Consider the following 20,936-nt stretch of genomic DNA (forward strand, 5'->3'; position numbering starts at 1 on the left):
TTGAGGAAATTTCTGTTGTAGCAGTGGGTTTTGTGGTATATGCTTGTTTGGTTTTGCTTTTGAAGAAAGTTTGCTTTTGAGACTTTCAATATCCAGGGGACTGAAAATTTGGAAAGTACTCATGTACAGAGTACATGGAACCTGGGTATGTATACTGTTTGGCAAGGGATAATGGTTCGTTCTATTTGGTCCAAGTCCTATGAAAAGTATATTTTTTGTGGCCAGAGTTTAGTTTTGGCCCACTTGTTTGCATTTTTCTAGGCAGATGTTGAATTTTGTCAAGTTATCTTTAACGTGATTGCTTTTTCAGGCTTGACTTACGAGAATAATGAAGCTAGCTGGTCTATTCTATGTACTTGTCCTGTTGTTCAGTTGATTTTTTCAGTGGTACAGTATACTATATGAAAGTTAATTACTCCTAAAGCACAATGAGGGCTATGTAAGGTTAATATTGTACAGTTACTTTTTAAACATGTTAAAGGGTGACAGATCTTAGTTTCCTAAAATGCTTCATTTTCATGCTAACTCATTTGATGAAAAGAAGTTGTACTGTGGCTAGCACAGAGTTGAATTCACTTTTTTTTTTTTAAACATCTGCAGATTAGTGGCCATTAACAGTGATCGAGAATTGTATGTTGTTTTGATGTTGTCACACCCTAAGTAAATATGGGTTGAATAAAGGATAGGTATTAACCTCTTTTTTTACTGACTATTTGATCTGTTGTCACATTGAAGAAACAGGACAACTCCCCATTGTTGCCCAGGTTCTGACGTCCAGACTTAGAAAAAATTGTCTTCCTGCTTTTTCTTGATAGAATTTACCAGTCTCACAACCGTCTTTCAAAAGAACCTTGTTTCAGTGTTACTTTCTAACAAAACAAGCAGTACCCCTGTGATTGCCAGGTGATCTCTGCGAGTTCCTTTATTGCCGACACTGTGGGGAACGAATGCCCTTCTACCACTGAAGTCATGAGCTGGTAAACTTGGGGGAGCGAGGCACATATGTACTTGGGAAGTAGAAGTTTTCTGTTTCGGGGCCCAACAAAGAATGGTGTCTTAAAATTATTGGCAGCTTGGGTGTGGGAATAAATAACTGTGGAGGTGATCCAGGGGATCAGGATAGCCGGCCTGGCAGAGAGCACCCCGCCCCATCTCCATGTAGCGTGCTTGGGCACCTTCTAGGATGCCTTGACTTGACCCTCAGTTCACCATCCCCCCTGGAACAGAGGTGGAAAGGGACATTTTAAACTTTGATACCGAGGTTGCTTGAATTTTTCTGGGACCGCAGAAGGTTGAATGCCTGGGATGTTTTCCAGCAGGATTCTCTATCGAATCAGGTTTACAAATGTTGCATTTTGAGACTCTTAGCGCCATAAGAAAGAATCTGTTTAGCCAGCCCCACTTAAGAAGTAGTTGTTTGAAGCTCTTACTAATAAGTAAAGTAGTCTGAACTAAACTAACGCTCAGAGTAGCAATACTTGTGGGGGAGAAAGGGTTTAGGAATTCCAAATGGCATGTCTCTCATTCATTGTAGTTACAGCTTTTCCTGCCTGGACTTGGAGGGTCCAAATGCTAACTGTCTATAGCACCTTCTGCTGACCGACCAGACTAGCGTCGACATTTGGATCTGCTTACCTAAGCTAGAAAAGTCCTGCGGTTCAGTCTCCCGTTTTAAGGATAGATGCTGTGCGTTGGCCTTACTCCTCGGTAGTAAATATTTAAAATGGCAGAAGCGCTAACGATCAAAATTTTAAAAGTGAATGGTATTTTTTGGCAAGGGTTAGATCTTTATGCCTGTTGACTGCAGGGTTTCAAAGCTTATTGAGAAAAGGATTTGAAAGTGAGATCAGTGTAGGCTCCAGCGTGGTGGCCTTGTCATAGTGTGGCGAGTTGATTGATTTTGACAAGACTTTGTCTTATGACCTATTAAAATGCAGCGTCTGCAGCCGGTGCCTTTATCCTGTGCAGTTAACCTTGGTGGATTTGCCGTTAGCTGATTTGGGAAAAGCCTGCTGAACTAAAGAATTTATTTTTTAGCTAAAGAATTTGGAGTTTGATTCACACAGAAAATAATATTAGACTGCTTGTAGATTACCAGTTGATGCCAAGTGAGTTTTCTGGTGGGGCTGCTAAGGATCCTATTCAGAAGGTGGCTGTGGGATGAGCTCAGAAAAGGTCCGCTGCAAGATGTCTGTTATGATAAGGAGAGATTGCTGGTGTTGGCTTGGCCCTGTTTTGAGCCTGGTTGTGGATGACATCAGAAGAAATTGCACACTAGTGTTTTTTTTTCTTTTCTGTAGAACGTTACGTGATGGCGGTACAAATGTTTCCCAAATACTAGGAACATCACAAAAAGACGCTTAATCAAGAAGCCGCCAGATGCGTTAACGCTGCACTAAGAATGTGTAGGTACTCATCTCTACGAAAGTTTGACCCTCTTAAGGGGAGCTTAGGAGCAGAAGTGGGCAGGGAAGAGGTGTAGACAGGAAACATGACCTTGTGCTTGTCAGGCCAATTTTATTCGTGCTTTTCCCTGTAAACGTGGAGGAAGCAGCTGACGGAGACTGGGGATGTTTATGTATGACCAACTTAGAAGTTTAATAAGAATCTTCCTATTCTGTTTTATTCTCCTTTTAAAATTTTTTTGACTTTTAGAGAAATCTGTTTCCAGGTTCCCTGGTTTTACTCCTCCAGGAGAGAATAGGAATAATTTTTTTGGCCTGCCTGCAAATGCACCAATGTTATTGTTAGCAAAAGACCCCTTTTTGTTTTAACTCTAAACCAAAGGGGAAGGGGTTAAAAAGGAGCAAGGTTTTTTCAGGAGATACATATATATGTATATATATAAAATGTATGTATATATGTGTGTGTGTATATATATATATATATATATACGTATAATAAACATAAATATTATATATATAATTTTTTTCCAGAGAAGAATTGATTTACTTAAAAGATGTTGGGCTGCTCTAAAAGCTTAGGTTTTGAGCTTTCCCTGCTTTGGAGAGCGGCCTATATAGGGTAAGGGGCGGATTTGTGACGTAGACTGAATTGGAGGCTACTGGAAACCGTTTCTTTGAGGATGTAGAAACCATTTTAAACCTCATATGCCAGAGAATCAATTTTGTTTTAGTCTGTCTTGATGCTACTTTTGAGCTGGGATAGACTGGAAGACTTTCACACCCACACAACTCATTTGTGAGGACAGAGCTAGGTGACAGGCCAAGGTGAGTTCACTCCATGCATTTAGATATTTTAATGCAAAACACTGTTCTCTTAATAAATCTTTTAAGTGCTTCAGTTTCTGCAGACTTCTCACTGAAAAACTTGTCTCCCATATTTTTACCTCTCTACCTCATCTACCTAGTTCCTCTCACCATTCCCCATAATCATTGTCATTTCTCTTCTGTGTCCTTCCCTATTTTTTTTGTGTGTGTGCGTACAGATGTAAGTATGTGTATGTGTATTCACATATTTATAACCGCCACACACCTGGCTTTCAACCTGCAAGGTGTTGTATATAGTGTGCTATCTGAAACTTGCTTTTTGTACTTCACAGTGTAACTCGGAGATATTTCTGTAACTGGGATAAATATCTTCTTTTGATTTCTTTATAGCTGCATAGTATTTGGTTGTACTGTTTCTTTATAGCTGCATAGTGTTCTGCTGTATATTGTCACCTGTTGATGGGCATTGATCTTTTGCTATTACAGTGTTGTAATGAATCATCCATGCGTCATTATTTTACATTACGTATGTGCAGATGTATCTATAGGATAGGTTCCTGCAAGCAGAATCACTGGTTCAGAGTGTATACACATTGGGAATTTTGATAGCTGTTGGCAAATTTCATTGGTTAGTACGCTTTTTCTCTTCTGGCAATTATATAAGAACGCCTCTGTTTCCATAGTCTTGTTCAGTGATTACATATTAAGCTTTGGGATTTTTCCATTCTGAATTTTTAGTTTTCATTTCTTTTACTATGAGTGTGATGGAGCTTCTTTTTATAGTTTGTGTCCTTTGTGTTCCTCTGAACTCTACTTCTCCTCTAGCCACTTTATCCACCCTATCTGGGAGCTGATCAACCTTAGCCAGTTCAAAAATCCAAAACAAAGTTTTTTTGTTTGTTTGTTTGTTTTGTTTTTTGTTTTAAAGATTTTATTTATTTGACAGAGAGAGACAGCGAGAGAGGGAACACAAGTGGGGGAGTGGGAGTGGGAGAAGCAGGCTTCCTGCTGAGCAGGGAGCCCGATGCGGGGCTTGATCCAGGACCCTGGGATCATGACCTGAGCCGAAGGCAGACGCTTAACCGACTGAGCCACCCAGGCACCCCAACAAAGTTGTTTTTATGCCGAAGAAGTTTATAACGAGGACTATTTTATTTGGCTTTTTTATTCAAATTACTGGAATTTTGCTAGAGAGCAAATATATCTCCAGCAAACACAATTGAGAATGAGAATTAAGTGCTCTTTAAAAAGCATGATGCCTTTTTGTATTTTAAGAGTGTTTAACCGAGAGTTCCCATGTAGGGCCATTGTGTGACTTCCTGAAGATATGACAGTGGTCGCTTCAAGAAAAACTGTTGGCTTTTCAACTAGTAGTAATTTCTGAATCTAAATGACTCAAATTTCTGAATCAGTGACGAGTGCTTTGAATATATATTAATGCTACTCTTGCTACTTCTGTCCCCCACTAGACTGAGAGCAGGATTCTTTCCATCTGCATTGCTGGTATCTGCTACCTATGTGTGAAAGGACTCAAGAAACATTCTTTTTGAGAGAAGGGCCTAAAATACACAACCCACATCCTGAAAATAGGTGAAATGTATCAGGGGCTTGGTTAGAACGTATTGCTTAGGACTGTAAACACCAAATGGGTAGTAAGGTTTGATTTTTGCTTTTTCAACAGATAATGAATTGTCAGGCATTATGCTAGATGTTGGTTCTAGGATAGTGAAGCCGTTTGGGATTGGCGGCGGTATTGCGTAAGGCTTCTGGAGCCGGACAGCCTGGGTCCGAATTCTGGCTCTCCCATGAAGTGGTTATGTAGCTTTGTGAAAATCCTTTATCTTGTCTCTCCTCCTTCATCTGTCTCATGGGAATAATCTTAGTTCCTACTTCAAAGAGTTGTGCAGACTAAAGGTATTGCCGCATGCAGTCTCTAGAACAATGCTCAACAAATAGCTGATATTGTCACTATTATTTCTGCTTACCGTTACTTTTATTTTTAGTGAAATAAGGGATATAGTCCCTTTTTTTTCCAGAACCCCTATTTGATGACAGTGGCTCACCATTTATTATGAATTTACTATGTGCCTGGCACTTGGTATATAGTATCTAATTTAATCCTTACAACACGCCAGTAAGTACGTATTCTATCCCTGTTTTGCTTATGAGGAAAATGAAATTCATCGAGACTAAATAACATCCGTGATAACATGGTTAGTGGGAGACACAGTTAGAATTCTAATCCTGGTCTTTTAGTTCCCAAACTTGATCTCCAAACCACTATGTTATTTTATCCAAAGATTAGATAGCTCCACACAGAAAGAATGTAGCTCCAGCCCTAGCTGTTAAAAGAAAAAAAAAAAAATTGGGGCCCCATCTGAGAGCAGGAATTCTGTGTGGGTAATCAGTATTTCTGATCACACAATGCTTAGTTGCTTAATGAAGAGCCAGCAGGATTCTGGATGTCTCTACCACCTTGACCTACTGTGTGCTGTTGGAGGGTCCAGTGTGACAAGGTTTATGTGCATTCTGAGGATGGGAATGATGGCCGGTATTGGGATCCTAATGACTTCTGTACAATGTCTGGTTATTGAGCCCCACTCTAGGAAAGGATATCTATTTTGGGGATAACCCTAGGTGCTTGTGGAGAAGACTTTGCCTGGCACAGATATTTCTTGATGTCCTTTTCTATTTTTTAAGATTTTATTTATTTATTTGACAGAGAGACAGCCAGCAAGAGCGGGAACACAAGCAGGGGGAGTGGGAGAGGAAGAAGCAGGTTCCCAGCAGAGGAGCCTGATATGGGGCTAGATCCCAGGACTCTGGGATCACGCCCTGAGCCGAAGGCAGACATTTAACGACTGAGCCACTCAGGCGCCTCCTTGATGTCCTTTTCTTAAAAAATTTCAATTCCAGTGTAGTTAATATACAGTATTGTATTAGTTTCAGGTGTACAAGTCTAGTGATTGAACAATTCCATACATCATTCAGTGCTCATCATCTTGATATAATTCTTAATGAGAGCAGCGAGGACTTGGCTTTTTAACAAATAAGATTTTTAGCAATTATCTTAGGTGTTACTGGCATTGAACATTATTGAAAATTATGTCTTGAATTTCATTGGGGGAGGTCCCTCCAATATATGAAGAAAAGGAATCTTACACTTTGAGGAACTCTAAGATTTGTTTCATTCTTATTTATAGTTGTTAGAATAAAGAATTAATTATTTACCTCAGATATTAACTCAGATGCTGGGTTTTAAGAATTTTAGCATCAGGAAAAAATGGAACATTTTGACAACCATGGCTCTTAGGTATGAGGGCCATAAAACCCAGTGGGGAGTAATAATTATCTGAGAGAGTTCTGTATGTGTTTCCAGTTTCTTAGGGCTTATTTTTTACCACTTTGTTTTTGATTTTTTTTTTAAAGTAAGCTCCACACCCGGACTGGAGCCCAGTGCAGGGCTCGAACTCATGACCCTGAGCTCAAGACCTGAGCTGAAATCTAGAGTCGGATGCTTGCTTAACCCACTGAGCCACCCAGGCGCCCCAGAGCTTATTTTTTAATGCTTGCCTCAGACTCTGCAGAGGCTAATAGTGGCTGCAAGTAACTGAAACCCCAGGCTCAGCTGTGTGCCATTGTTCTCCTAGTGGGGAGGGACTATGTTCTCTCACAGAGCGGGAAGCTCCCACGCAGAAGCTGGCCACGTGCAGCATGCCAGCTCTACTGTGTGTCACTTTGTCCTCAGACTTTCTCCCTACCATCCTCAGGATGGTAGCAGCATTTCTCGGAGTCAGGTATACAGGGCTCAGAGACAGAAGAGGGGCTTTCTTCACCTTGTGGCTCTTTTTAGACTGAGGAATCTTCCCAGAAGCCCACCCACAGACTTTTTCTTTGCAAGTCGTCTTGGCAGGGACGGGAGACAACCATGATGGCCTTAGACCAGTAGATCATCGCCTTGGGGCCTGGCCTGAAGCTGGCCTCCGCCGGCATGCATGTGGAAGAAAGAGAAAAGGCCAGCAAAACTTGAGTTCTGTTAAGAAAGACAAAGGGCGTGTGGGGGGGGGAGATACATGCTGCGAATGTAATCTGATCCTGCCTAGGCTTGAACTAGCCAAGGGCTACAGTTCATATCTTTTGTGTATGTGGGTTTAATTTAAGCCAGATGCTAGCTTTATATCTTTACAAAAATAGTTCTCTCATAGATTCTTTATCCCTTAAAACAAAAACAGAAACAAGCCATAGAGAGTGTTATTAAGGGAACTAGGGTGGACAACACTGGGTTGTTTAAAAAATAACTTGTTTATCCTCACCATAGTGATAACTTAAAACTACAGATCGTCCCTTTGGAATGTAGCTGTACATATTTGAATATGGGATACAGTATTCTATAGACCTTCTGACACTTAAGAAAAATAAACCTACGAGGGAGAGAGGAATTACATGCAGTCTGCTCTTATTACATGCAGTTGGCCTGTTTTTCTTATTCCTTTCCCTCTCCAGGTATTTCTTTTTCCTTTTTCTTCCCTTTCATCCTCCTCTTTCCCCCCCTCCCTTTCTCTTACTTGTTGTACATATTTGAGATGCACGGCTCTTACTGTTTCCTAAAAGTAGAGTCAGGTGGCTGCCGAATCCTTTCTATATTGGGGTTGCTGTTTTGTTGTTTCTCACATTCGATGCTTTCAGGGAATGGGGTTGGGTATTATAAGACCTTGTCTTGGGCTGTAGGCTGTTGGGGGACTTGAACACAAGCCAGTGATTGTGGGTATTGGGAAGTTTCTCTGTATATCCTCTGGCCAGTCACAATAGACGAAAACCAGTTTTGTCAGACCTAGAAAGTGGCAACACTGAGACTGTGCACACATTGCCAGGATTCTAGAAGTTTGATATTTGTTGCACAGCTTGATATCTTTCTCTAAGTTCATAGGAAAGCCTGTCTTGATTCCCTTACCCCCATTTTGGAATTTAGAAATGCATACTTTTCCCTTTTGTAAACCCGGAGTCCCCTATCTAATGGATTGAGCTTTGTTGGTAGAAATCCAAGAGCTCCTGTTGCCCTGATCTCAGCCGAGGATGAGAGCTCCTCCACTGGCAGCAGCACCTGCCCTGTTCCCTGGACACAGCGAGGGCTCTTAGAGTAGCGCTGGTTCTCTCAAGGTTTCAAGGAAACATCTGGACCCAATAATTAGCATGAACCCCTTGCTTGAAGTCCTTTGGAGGAGTGTCTAGAGTTGTGTGTCTGCTTTGCTAATTGTGGTACTCTGGTTAGGGGCCAGTGTGTTTAGCAGTATGGTGTTATCTGGTAGAATGTTTAGGCTAGTGATAGAGACGGCACTTTGGAATTTACGTCCCATTTTAAAGGTAAGAAAAAAAGAGAATGGTTTGGCATAACACAGCTCCTTACCTAACCAGTGTTGATTGTCTATTGATGGTTTTCTGCTTGGTCGCGTGTGAAGCGGTGCGTGCTGTTTCTCATGGAGCCGTTACAATAATGAACACTTCTATCAACCCAGATGGAGTGTGCCAACGTGGCAATTGTGTCAAAACCACATTCTTGTCTAATGGGCTTGGCTGTTCACAACAATGTTCTTTTTGGTTGCTGATAAGTAGAAAGGTCTTTACTTCGTATATTATATAACTATACTAATGATGGACTTTAGGTGTTTGTAATTGTATTTATAATAGGTAATGAGGGGAATGAGCATAGCTAGAGTTTGGGAAACCACAGTTCTGGGTTTGGCTTCCCCAGTCTAGCTTTGTGGTCTTAGGCAAATCTCCTGTCTTTCTGAGCCTCAGTGCCCTTGTTGATAAGATAAAATGAGTGTATTAGATTAGACGATTTCACAACACTCTGACTGGTTCCTCTATGTGCCAGTCTGGATGCTGGGAACATAGCAGTGAAGAAAAGAAAAATCCCAGCCTTTATGGGGCTTTCATTTTAGTCGGAGGGCTTGCGTTCCACTGCAGGAGTTTCCATGTTATTAGTGGATGATGGAGTTTAAAGGCTTATCCACATTTGAAGCCCTTGAGAGTCACAGGCACAATAATTATGGTGAATGGATGTGCTATAATCATGTTTTCTTGATGGTGGTAATTTGTTCAAGAAACCATTATGTCAACAAAGAAGGTAGTGTTTAGGTTTGAGCTTTGTTGATCTCTTGAAACTATTTTAAGAATGTACTTATTTACATATAATTATATCCACCCTTATTTTTGAGTATTTACAAAACACAGTTTTATGCAATTAGCCTCTATTGTTTATCTTGTTTTTTTAAAAAATTTTTATTTAGAGGAGTCCAGTTAACATACAGTGCAATATTGATTTCAGGAGTAGAATTCAGTGATTCATCACTTACATACAACACTCAGTGCTCATCACAGCAATGCCCTCCTTAATATCTTTCACCCACGTAGCCCGTCTTCCAGCCGCCTCCCTCCTGCTTCTTTATCTTGTAACTTGCATTTGGATGGATGCTACTGATAAGCTCTGAGGTTCTTACAACTTAAAATTGTGACTACAGTAGTGATTGAGGAAGACTACTTTGTGAGGCGTAAAGATGTGGTTTATCTGTGCTCTTTGTCTCTGTTAGCAGTTTGTATTTAACTTCTGTCCCTCAGCTCAGTTGTGAATGGCCAAGTAATAACATTCAAATATGATTTTCTTTGTGATGGGAACTCATTTGTAAATTTCTTATTGGGGGAGGGCCAGCCCTAATTATAGCGAATCACAATAGATTCAAACTGGTATGGATTTTCTTTGAGGATGACACCGAGAGCCCTGGTTGATTCAGTCGTTCCAACATTATGAAATAGTGATGAAAACACATGTACACGGCTGTGTGGTCCTCCATTCAGTGGCCTTGGACAAGTCGCTTAACTTTCACTCTTTGTTTATTATGTACAAAATGGGGATAATACCTCCCCTGTAGAATGTTTTGAAGAGCAGAAATTATGTGATTGATGTCTAATCCAGTAAGTGATAGTTCTTATGACTAAAATTCAAATATTAATGCTTCTAACATTATAGTGGAAGCTTTAGTTTTATATGTCATTGCTTCTAAAATATTGACCAAAGATCAGCTTTATTTGGTCTCCACATTATTTCTTATAGCCAAAGTAATTAGAGAGCTACCAATTATCTTGATTAGCTTGGACAAGGGTGGGTCATTTTTGTTTTAATTTTTACCAAAGCATTGGTTCAACTCTCAAAATGTAATTAGAGAGTATATACTAAAAATCAACTTTGGTCATTTCATGATTAATGTAAAAAATCTCCACTTAAGTGGTACATAAAAAATGGTACTTTAAAGAAGGAAAAAGACTTTCTGTGCAATATGGGGCCAGTTCAAGAATTCATATAAAGGTCTTACTGGAAGACATCATTTTGAATTTTAGATACCTAATAGTGATCAGCCGCTAGAGAAAACAGTGTGGAGGTTCCTCAGAAAATTAAAAAAAAAAAAATTAGCTACCATATGATTCAGCAATTCCTTTTCGGGGTTTTATCAGAAGAAAATGAAAGCACACTAACTCAAAAAGGTATATGCACCCCACGTTCACTGTAGCATTATTTACAATAGCCAACATGTGAAAACAACCTGTTTCCATTGATGGGTGAATGGATAAAGAAATTGTCACACACACACACACACACACACACACACACACACACACACGAATATTATTCATTCATAAACAAGAATGGACTCTTGCCATTTACAATGGCATGGATGGACCTGGAGAGCATATGCTAAGTGAAATGTCAGAGGAAAACCCCTTAAGATCTCTCTTATATGTAGAATTTAAACAACAAAATCAAGCTGATAAAGAGAACAACTGGTTCTCTTATTAAATTAATTTTAAATAGATTGAGGGTAAAAAACAACTTAGGCTTATGAATAGTAACTTCATTCTATTTACCCGAGCTTTCATTTCAAATCTTTGGAGATGAAGGCTCATGACTTAACAAATCATGCCTCTTGTCTTCCTAAATGGAGGCGATGCCTTAATATTTTGCACATTTTGGTTTATATTGAACTAGTATTTTCTACAAAAACAACATAAAACATATAGTTTAATATTGCTCAATATCACCAGTTTTTGATCTTCAGAAATATTGATAAAATTTTTCCACAATATAACAGGCTGAAAACTATGTAGCCCACCTGGCTTTATTTGTGGGGTTTACTTCCCAGTTTGACAAAATATAATGTTTACGTTTGGTGATCTGAGGTCAACACAATAGAAGGTAAACATGTTACTAACAGACTTACACTTAATATTTTTATGCTTTATAGAGATAGTAAACTAATATGTGCAAATATTCAAACATGGATAGAATTAAAAATAAATGCCTAATGAGAAGTAAGATTGGAGTGTAAAAGTTACAGTTACCTAACTTTTCCTCTTTTGTAGCATTGCCTTCAAGGACATCATTTCCACTCATCTCCTGGTCTCACTATATATTCCTCCTCTCCCTCATGCCTTTTCTTCTCCCTGACCCTGAAATGTTGGGTGGGGATAAAATTCTCAGGACCCTCTAAACTCAAACTACACTATTCCTCTAGGTGATGTCCGTATCATTGATGCTTTTAGCTGTCACCCATACGATGACACCTCCCAAATCTGTATCTCTCGTACACATCCGGTCTCTGCTCAACACCTGTGTGTCAAGTTGTCAGCTCGACAAACTGGTCAATCGAAGTGAATTCAAAACCGAGTTTGTCTCAGTCAGACCCTCTTTTCCTTGTGTTCCCTATTCCAATGGGTGGTTCTACCATTACCCCCGTCTCCCATGACCTGAGACTTCTCCTCGACCCTTTCTGCTCTTTGACTTGCTACATTCATTGTGGACACCATGTCATGCCAACTGCCTCTTTACCCTTGGATTCATTTCTTCTCCTTCGCCTCCCTGCTCCTGCCGAAGTACAGACCATCGTCTTCTGCATGGGTTACTGGGACAGCCTTCTGGATGTCTTTCTCTTTCAGTCTCTTCTCTCATCCTGTACTGTCCAGCCAGGTTGGGCTATCCAAAATGTGGGTCTGATTACATTACTCCTCTCTCTGTAAAATACTTGTGTGACTTCTTATTGCTTTTAAATCAACCTCAAGACTTTCTTAGCATGATACACAAAACCTTTTATGTCCTGGCTTCTGCCTCCTGCTCCTACTTTGTCATTGCTAATGTACTTTTCTCCTCCCTTCCTGTCCCCATAGCAAGCTCCCACTTCACTTGTACAATGTATTATTGTGCAGTACTTGGGGTTTCCTGTAGGAGGAATATTCTCACGTTTCTACACTTCCCTGTGCCTGGCACATGCCTCTTATCCTGATTTCCCTTGCCTGAATGAAGGCTCATCATTTTAAAGCAACTCCGATGTCCACTTTGGCAGAAAGGCTTACCTAATGACCCTCTTCTCCGAATCTGGGTTAAGTATCTCTCTTGTGCCTTTTAAGCAACATGCTCTCGACTGACCTGCAAACTACCTTCTCCCCTACCTTCAGCTTCCCAAAAGTAGTCTTTTATTCATGTGACCAGTACTTGGCACATTGTAGGAGCCCATTAAATATAGGCAGGCTGACTGAATGTTTTCATGCTCAGGTATTAGAAGCAAATAACATTTTTTTAAAAAAGATTCTATTTATTTGAGAGAGAGCGCATGTGAGCAGGGGGAGGAGCAGAGGGAGAGGGACAAGCAGACTACCTGCTGAGCACAGAGCTGATGGGGCTCCGTCTCACGACCCTGAGATCACGACCTGAGTCAAAATAAGAGTCGGACGCTTAACCCACTGAGCCACCCAGGCGCCCTGTGAATAACATTTTTTAAAATTATTTTTTATTGTTGAATTCTCACCCTTTTAAAATTTACAATTCAGTGGTTTTCAGTGTATTCACAGGGTTGTACAACCATTACCATTGTCTAATTCTAGAGCATTTTCATCACCCCCGAAGGAAACCCTGTGCCTGTTAGCAATTGCTCCCTATTCTCTCCATCGTCCAGCCCTTTGCAACCAATAATCTACTTTGTCTCTGTGGATTTGCTTATTCTGGAAATTTCGTATAAGTGGAATCATTCAGCATGTGACCCTTTGTGTTTTTTTTAAAGATTTAATTTTTTTGTCAGAGAGGGAGAGTGAGCACAATCAGAGGGAGCGGCAGGCAAGAGGGAGAAGCAGCTGAGCAAGGAGCCTGATTGCGGGACTCAATCCCAGGCCCCTGGGATCATGACCTGAGCTGAAGGCAGACACTTAAGTGACTGAGCCACCCAGGCGCCCCAGACCGTTTGTATTTTTTCACTTCGAATAATGTTTGCAAGGTTTGTGTGTGGTAGCATATATTGCACTTCAGTCCTTTTTACGACTTAATGATCTTGTGTTGTATGGAGACACCCATTTTGTTTATCCCCTCATCAGTTGGTAGGAATTTGAGTTGTTTCTATTTTTTGACTAGTATGAATAAAGCTGTTATGAAGAGTCGTTTACAAGTTTTCCTGCGAACACATGTTTTCATTTCTCTTGGGTGTATACCTAGGAGCGGAATTGCTAGGTCCTATGCTAACTAACTTTTTGAGAAACTTTTCCAAAGTGGCCGCACCATGTTACATTCTTGCCATCAAGGTTGAGAGTTCCACATTGTCCCTATGCTTGCCAGTACTTGTCACGGTCTGTCTTTTTGATGACAGCCATCCTTTAGTGTGTGTGAAGTGGCGTTTCATGGTGGTTTGGGTTCATATCCTCCCAACAACGGACGATGATGAGCATCATTTTGAGTGCTTGTTGGCCATTTGTATATTTTCGTTGGAGAAATGTCTACTCAAAATTCTTTGCCCATTAAATTTTTTTTTTATCTTTTGATGAGTTATAGGAGTTGTTGATATATTCTAGATACTAGACTTTTATCAGATATGTGATTTGCAGAAGGTGAAGAACATTTTAACAAGTTTAATACTGATTCATGCTACAACATGGATGAACCTTGAGAGCATTAGGCTCAGTGAAAATGCCAAATGTTGTGTAATTCCATCTATTTGAAACGTCTAGAATAGGCAAATCCATATGGATTGAAAGTAATTGCCAGGAGCTGGAGGGAGGGGAGAATGGAGGGTAACTATTAATAGATTACAGAGTTTCTTTTGGATGATGAAAATGTTCTAGAATTAGATAGTGGTGATGGTTGCACAATCTTGTGAGTAGACTCAAAACCATTAACTATATACTTTAAATGGGTGAATTTTATGGTATGTGAATTATATCTCGATAAAGCTTTAAAAAAGAACGAATGTATTTTATGTTTTGAACTATTCAAGGTTTGTACCACTTTTGAAGATAGCTGGAAAATTTGCTACTGGCCAGGGTGCCAGGCCTTTTATCATTGTCAAGAGAGGAGAGAGTGTACTCTCTCTGCTGTTCCTATTTTTTTTTTTTTTTTAATGTCAGTTGCGGAGCTATACTTTAAAAAGTCCCTCTTTGCTTATGTTAAATTGAGACAATCATTTACTTTCAGATTTATTTTTTAAAGATTTATTTATTTTAGAGTGCGAGCAGGGGGAGGGGCAGAGGGAGAGAATGAATCCTCAAGCAGACTCCCTGCTGAGTGCAGAGCCCACTGTAGGGCTCAGTCCCAGGACCCTGAGATCATGACCCGGGCTGAGATCAAGAGTTGGCTGCTTAACCGACTGAGCCACCCAGATGGCCCTACTTTCAGATTTCAGGTTTGTTTTTTTTTCGTTAGTTGTGATAGGATCAATTATTAGATACAGTTTTCCCCACCCCCATAATGTCTTCATTTGGTTCAGATTAGGGGCCCTGAGGTACTTATCTTAAAATCACATCTGCAAGGAAAACCATGTTTGAGGTTGAGTAGGATGGAGGGTTAGATTTTTTTACTATAGTTAGAGTATTCTCAGAAGACTAACTGCTGCACTGAAATAATGCTGGCATATTATGGGATTTAAATTGGGGGGAAAAAAACCTTTTCTCCCCCAGATCTAATTTTCTCACTTTTAAGAACTCCACATTTAGAATTCATCTTTATAATACCTGACATGTTTTTATACCTCACATTCCTGTAGATTGATTTCACTATGTGAAATTTGTCTCCGTACTTTCTAACATTATCAAAAACCTTTCTGTGTTCTAGAATAAAGGATACTAAGTAGAGAGAAATGTAACTTTCCTTAAAGAACAAATGGGAGTTTTGCGGGTACATTTCTGGCTAGATGAAACGTAATAAAAGTAATCACTCTAAGCTGTTAACGGTTTTAAGCTCTGCCGGTACAGAATCAGTTAGTTCTATTGTGATGCTACTTCTGGTTCTTTGGTTCTGATGGAGAATTCTAAGAGTAGCAGTCTCCATTTTGTCTTGTTTTTATGAGCTTTCCTTCTCTACACATCTTCTCCCCACCATCTCTCTGCCATTTCCCTTCCTGCCCTTCCTTACCTTGTTCCCTACCTCCAAACTAAAACTGAGAGAGTGTGTAAGATAGCCTTTTGTGATTTTTTTTCCTGTTTTTTGCTTTGTTTACAGCATAAGCTGTAACCATGACCACTGAAGTAGGGTCCGCATCTGAAGTGAAGAAGGAATCGGAGCCATTAGGAGCAGATGCCACGAAGGAGAAACCTAAAGAAGTAGCAGAGAATCAGCAGAACCAGTCCTCCGATCCAGAGGAGGAGAAAGGTTCCCAGTCCTCTCCTACAGCTGAAAGCCAAAGTAGTCCACGCCGCCAGAAGAGAGACAAGGATCCATCTGAGAGCAGGGGCATTTCTCGATTCATACCCCCCTGGCTTAAGAAACAGAAGTCCTATACCTTAGTAGCGGCTAAAGACGGAGGAGATAAGAAAGAGCCCGCCCAAGCTGTTGGGGAAGAGGTTTCAGATAAGGAGGAATCTCTGCCCGAAGGAGAAGGGCAGGCCAAGGGCGACGCCGAAGAAACCGCTCAGAGAAAACAGCAGGAGATGAAAGTTGATGTCAAGGAAGAGAAGCCCTCCGTGAGCCATCCTGAGGCACAGGTATGTTTGAGAACGAATTTTCTGGAAATGAAAGCTTGGTGTTTCAACCACATACCAAAAGGGATTTGTTTCTTCGGAATCCTGTCCAGATTTCTTATATTCACATACTACTTTGGCTTACCGTGTCTGGAATATGGGGCCTGGGGTGGTCTGCCACGGCCTTCTCATTACTTCTTTTTTAAATCTTTGTCAAAATAATAAGGCCAAAAAGTCGACTATGTAAATCATTAAAAAAAAAAAAAATTCATGTCTCTTCCTTTTAAGGTTAAATGGATACTCTCTGAATCCTACCATCTCTCCTTTTTTAAATAGTATGGATTTTTATACCTTTGATTTGATGTATGTAAGTGTTCAGTGAGTAAGAAGAAGTAGATTTGTACGTGTGAATGTTTTGGTTGCTTAATGAAGCCTAGGTTTTGCTCTCGTGTGAAATTATAATTGGATATTTTATTATTTGAAATGATATTTAAATGTTAGTTGCCAGGACGTAGTTTCTTTTATTCATGTAATGCCTAAATTACCCAATTGGCAAAATGAGAAAATAGGCGGGGGGGTGGTTGGGGAAGGGAGATACGGGGAAATACCCTTTCCGGCAAAATCTTGAAGTCTTTAAAAATCTTGGGCTGATGGTGTTTGTAACAATCACCATTCTTACTGAAGATTTTCCTTTGAATACTTGGTCTTCTGCAGATGGGCTAACTTTAGTATGAACTTCCTTTTTTCCGTTAACAGCCCGCTGAAGAGGTAGGTAAGGAGAGAGAAGAGAAGGTGAAGGAAATGCAGGAAGACAAGTCAGAAGAAGCAGCAAAGAGGGAGACCAAGGAAGTGCAGACCAATGAGCTGAAAGCAGAGAGGGCCTTGCAGAAAGCCAGCAAGAAGACCAAAGCGGTCCAGTGCAAAGTCATCCTCCTAGATGGCACCGAGTACAGCTGTGACCTGGAGGTGAGCCGGGGCGCGGTCCTGATGCGTGGAACGGGAGCGGAAGGAGGGGCTGCCCTCACTGGTGGGGTGGCACAGTGCGTATATTGTCGTGTTCCTGTGAGCTAGCCTGTCAGCTTTGCTTTAAAAAACAAGAAAACCTAGAAGAGGGTCATTTCTGTTACAATGTTTCCTGACCCTTGGCGGGGGGGGGGGGGGGGGTAGTCAGGGCCGGTGTTGGGCTCGTTCGCATGGGTCGTGTGGACTGGCTGGTGTTCGCCCTGAATGGGCATTAAACAGTTGGACTATTACCCTTGTCTGGAAGGGATTCACTTGAGGAGAACCGGTAGTGCTAGGTGGATTATTCCAAGAGCCATGCTAATTTCAGCACTTTAACCCTACCTAAGGGTTGTTGTTGTTTTTTGTTTTTTGTTTTTTTTAATCCTGAGTCAGATACTGACTTAAAATTGAGCTCATTTATTTAGTTTCATGTAATTAAAGAAACACTCATGATCTACAAAAGGCATATAATTCATTAGCGTGGATGTGACAAAAACCAATATAATTTTAAAGCATCTAGAACCTTACAATTTTGTCAGTCAGAAGAGCTTGTTGCTTTTCATAGCTAAGTTACTTTATTTATAAGAACATATGCTAATAGTTGATGTTCACTGAAGAACTGTGTTAACTGCTTCAGATGGATGATTTCATGTAATACTTGTGAGACTCTATATGTGGTAGGTATTATTAGATATTGTTATAGGATTCCCATTGTTACCGCGGGCAACGTAAGGCTTAGAGCGCTCAAGTAGCTTGCCCAGTTTCCCAGCTAGTGAGCGAGTGAGTCGGAATTCCAGACCTGGTAGTTTGACTCTGGACGTCATGAACCTGACCACCAAACTACCCTGTTTCATTTGCTGTGTGTGGGACCTCTTTTGTTCACTTAAAATATGGTCTCTAAATAATAGTCTTTTTGGGGGGTCTTCTCATCTATTAAATATTAAAATTACTTTCTCCTCATTCCTTGCATTCTTGCTTATTAAAAATAGAAGTTACACTTTACAATGAAAGCATTCAGCTTGGTGAAATAGACCTATCTAGTTGAAGAGTGGTTTATTATATATTTAAACCTGTATTAGAGCACAAGGTTGGAGGGTGCTAAGATCAATGACTCCTAGTCCTTGCCTTTATCTGTTTCACTCGTCGTAGTTATAATTATTCTGATATTTCAGTTATTTCAAGAACAGGAGTGGCAAAAGAGGATTAAAAATCCTTAAATCTCTGAGAGAGACAGGGAGGGGCGGGGGAGACGGACACTGTGTGTGTGTGGGGGGGGGGTGGGGGTACGTAAGGAAAACAATGGAATGCTGGTCTGGTCTGCACTTGACGCTGTTACATTTGACCACATGTCCATTGTTTCTCCTACCTATTGTAGAAGTTAGGGTGTCTAGAATATGAGAACCAGTTGGATGATAACTTGACCTTGAGTCATTTATTCAAGCCAGACTGAGGCCCAGAAACTGACTTTACCTATAGACTTTAAGATTGCGTGGATAATTCAGAAGGTCCCTGCTATCTCTGAATCTCTTTATATCACCAAACTCCAAGATTTCCCAGTGTGCTTTATGGTTTAAATCTATTGCTGTGGTCTATCTTTTAAAGTCTCAACGTATGTAAAAACTACAAAAACCTAGAAAATAATTGACAGTTGTATGTTCACCATAAAAATTTTAATCAGATGTTCCCGTGTTGCCGTGTGTTTCAGATTTTTTTTTAAAGAACTAAAACCTTAAGGCTTCGCTAAAGTCTCCTTCCCATCTCTCCTCTCCTGCTCTGTACGTCTCTTTTTACGGCATGTAAATCTACTTTGTTTAACTGCTGTCTAGTTTGCTGTGAATGACTACACCAGTTTCTCCGTTCCTCTACAACGGCTCCATTTCTTTATGTATTATTAACAATCAGTGCTTCAATGAACATAATTGTACACCTTGCCTTGTTTACTCGTGCAAGAGTTTCTTCAGGGTAGACACTTCGTAGTGGGATTGGGACGTTGATAGGATGCAGTTTACTTCCTCGGATTTCCCCGATATTGCAAAGTGATCTCCAGAGTGGTGGTGCCAGTTTAAATTCCAGCCAGTAACCACCAAGGTGAATTTTTCCACATTGTCTCTACTTACTAATGGTGATTTGGCATTCACTTTGTATTTTTTAATCTAGGGTTTTTGCATATATTACCTTTAATTTTCTTCTATCCACTTTATGAGATTTCATGACCTAGGTTATAAGCCTCATAAAGTTGCATCCCTTTTAATAGTCTCTGGAAAAGTTTGGATAAATGAGGGTTTATCTGTTCTTTGGAGATCTGGTAAAACTTGCCTTTAAAACTGCCTTGGGCTGGTGGAAAGAGATTTGGAGAGTGGGTTTTGTTTTTGTTTTTTGTTTTTTAGATCATTGATTCGATTTCCTTATACTGAAAGGTTCTATTTTTTTTCTTGAGTCCGTTTTAGTAATTCATATTTTTAGTGGTACCTGTCCATTTCATCTAGTTTGATAAATCTGCTGGCCTGAAGCTTTTCATAGCATTGTCATCTTGTGCATTCAGTTTTTATTCCATTTTTATTTCTAGGGTTATTTGCCTTTTTACCCCCCTCAATCATTCTTCCTATAGAGTTACCATTTTTTTCCCGCCAAAGAAACAACTTGGGTTTGTTGTTTCTACTTTTTCTACTTTGTAGCATTTTCCCCCTTTTGCTGTTTATTTTTTCTTTGAGATTACCATGTTGTTTTTCTAATTTCTTGAGTTGAATATTAAATGTACAGATGCTTGGCTCTAGTTTTCCCTTCAAGTATCTCTTGTTGAGAGTACAAATTTTGAACATAGGACTTTTCATTGCCATTCAATTCTTAATATTTTTGCATCCCCTTATGGGTCTTTTATTTCTTTAAAATTTAAATTCAACTAATTAACATATGTATTATTAGTTCCAGAGGTAGAGTTCAGTGATTCATCAGTCTTATATAATACCCATTGCTCCTCACGTGCCCTCCTTAATGTTATTTTTGATCACTAAAGTTTTCTACACTTGATCTTAGCCAAAAGGCCGAGAAGCGATTGATCACTAAATTTTTCTAAGTGTGTTTTTAGATTTCTGAAGTGTGTGTGTTCAGTGAATATATGTGTGTTATGTCTTATGGAAAGAGAGAATTTTTCTTTTGTTTGGATTTCCTGTTTTATTATAATTTGGCCTGGTGTTCAGATCTGTCCTCTTGATTAGTCTTATTATGTGGCTCATGTTTTTTATCTCTATTAATTGTTTAACTGCTTAGTTTATCAACTAATATGAGAGGTGTGTTGAGATCTCTTCCTATAATTATTTATTTGATAATTTCTGTTTGTATTTCTGTAAGATTATACTTTATAAAATTTGAGGCCAGATTATTAGATGCTGTACATGTGCAAAATTTTTCCCTTTTTACCATCGTATGGTAAAATTTATTTTGACATTAATATTACTGCATTGGCTTTATTTTGGTTAAGATTTTCCTGGACTGTCTTTTTCCATTTCTTTGCTTTTAGACACGGTGCCTTTGTATCTTTGACAATTTAGTCTTTTTTTTTTTTTTTTAAAGATTTTATTTGAGAGAGAAAGAGAGAGCACAGGAGCAGGGGGAGTAGCAGACTCTCCACTGAGCAGGGAGCCTGATGCAGGCCTTGATCCCAGGACCCCGGGATCATGACCTGAGCTGAAGGCAGATCCTTAGCCGACTGAGCCACCCAGG

General features: G+C 39.9%; 1 protein-coding gene across 36 annotated transcripts in view; it reads left to right on the forward strand.

Moving 5' to 3' along the window:
* Positions 1–20,936, forward strand: part of EPB41L2 (erythrocyte membrane protein band 4.1 like 2) — a 205,905-nt gene that overhangs the window by 78,337 nt on the left and 106,632 nt on the right. For 35 of the 36 annotated variants that reach the window (XM_026504797.4, XM_048226044.2, XM_044386324.3 and 32 more), the window contains 2 exons: positions 15,757–16,238; positions 16,971–17,180. In XM_026504797.4, the coding sequence (XP_026360582.1) occupies positions 15,771–16,238; positions 16,971–17,180 (678 nt within the window). In that variant the 5' untranslated portion in view covers positions 15,757–15,770. Of the gene's footprint in view, positions 1–2,305; positions 2,406–15,756; positions 16,239–16,970; positions 17,181–20,936 lie in introns of those variants that run through there. The other variant, XM_044386325.3, reaches the window with a different exon arrangement.

This window comes from Ursus arctos, unplaced genomic scaffold, assembly GCF_023065955.2.
Source record: "Ursus arctos isolate Adak ecotype North America unplaced genomic scaffold, UrsArc2.0 scaffold_13, whole genome shotgun sequence".
Taxonomy (NCBI): Eukaryota; Metazoa; Chordata; class Mammalia; order Carnivora; family Ursidae; genus Ursus; species Ursus arctos.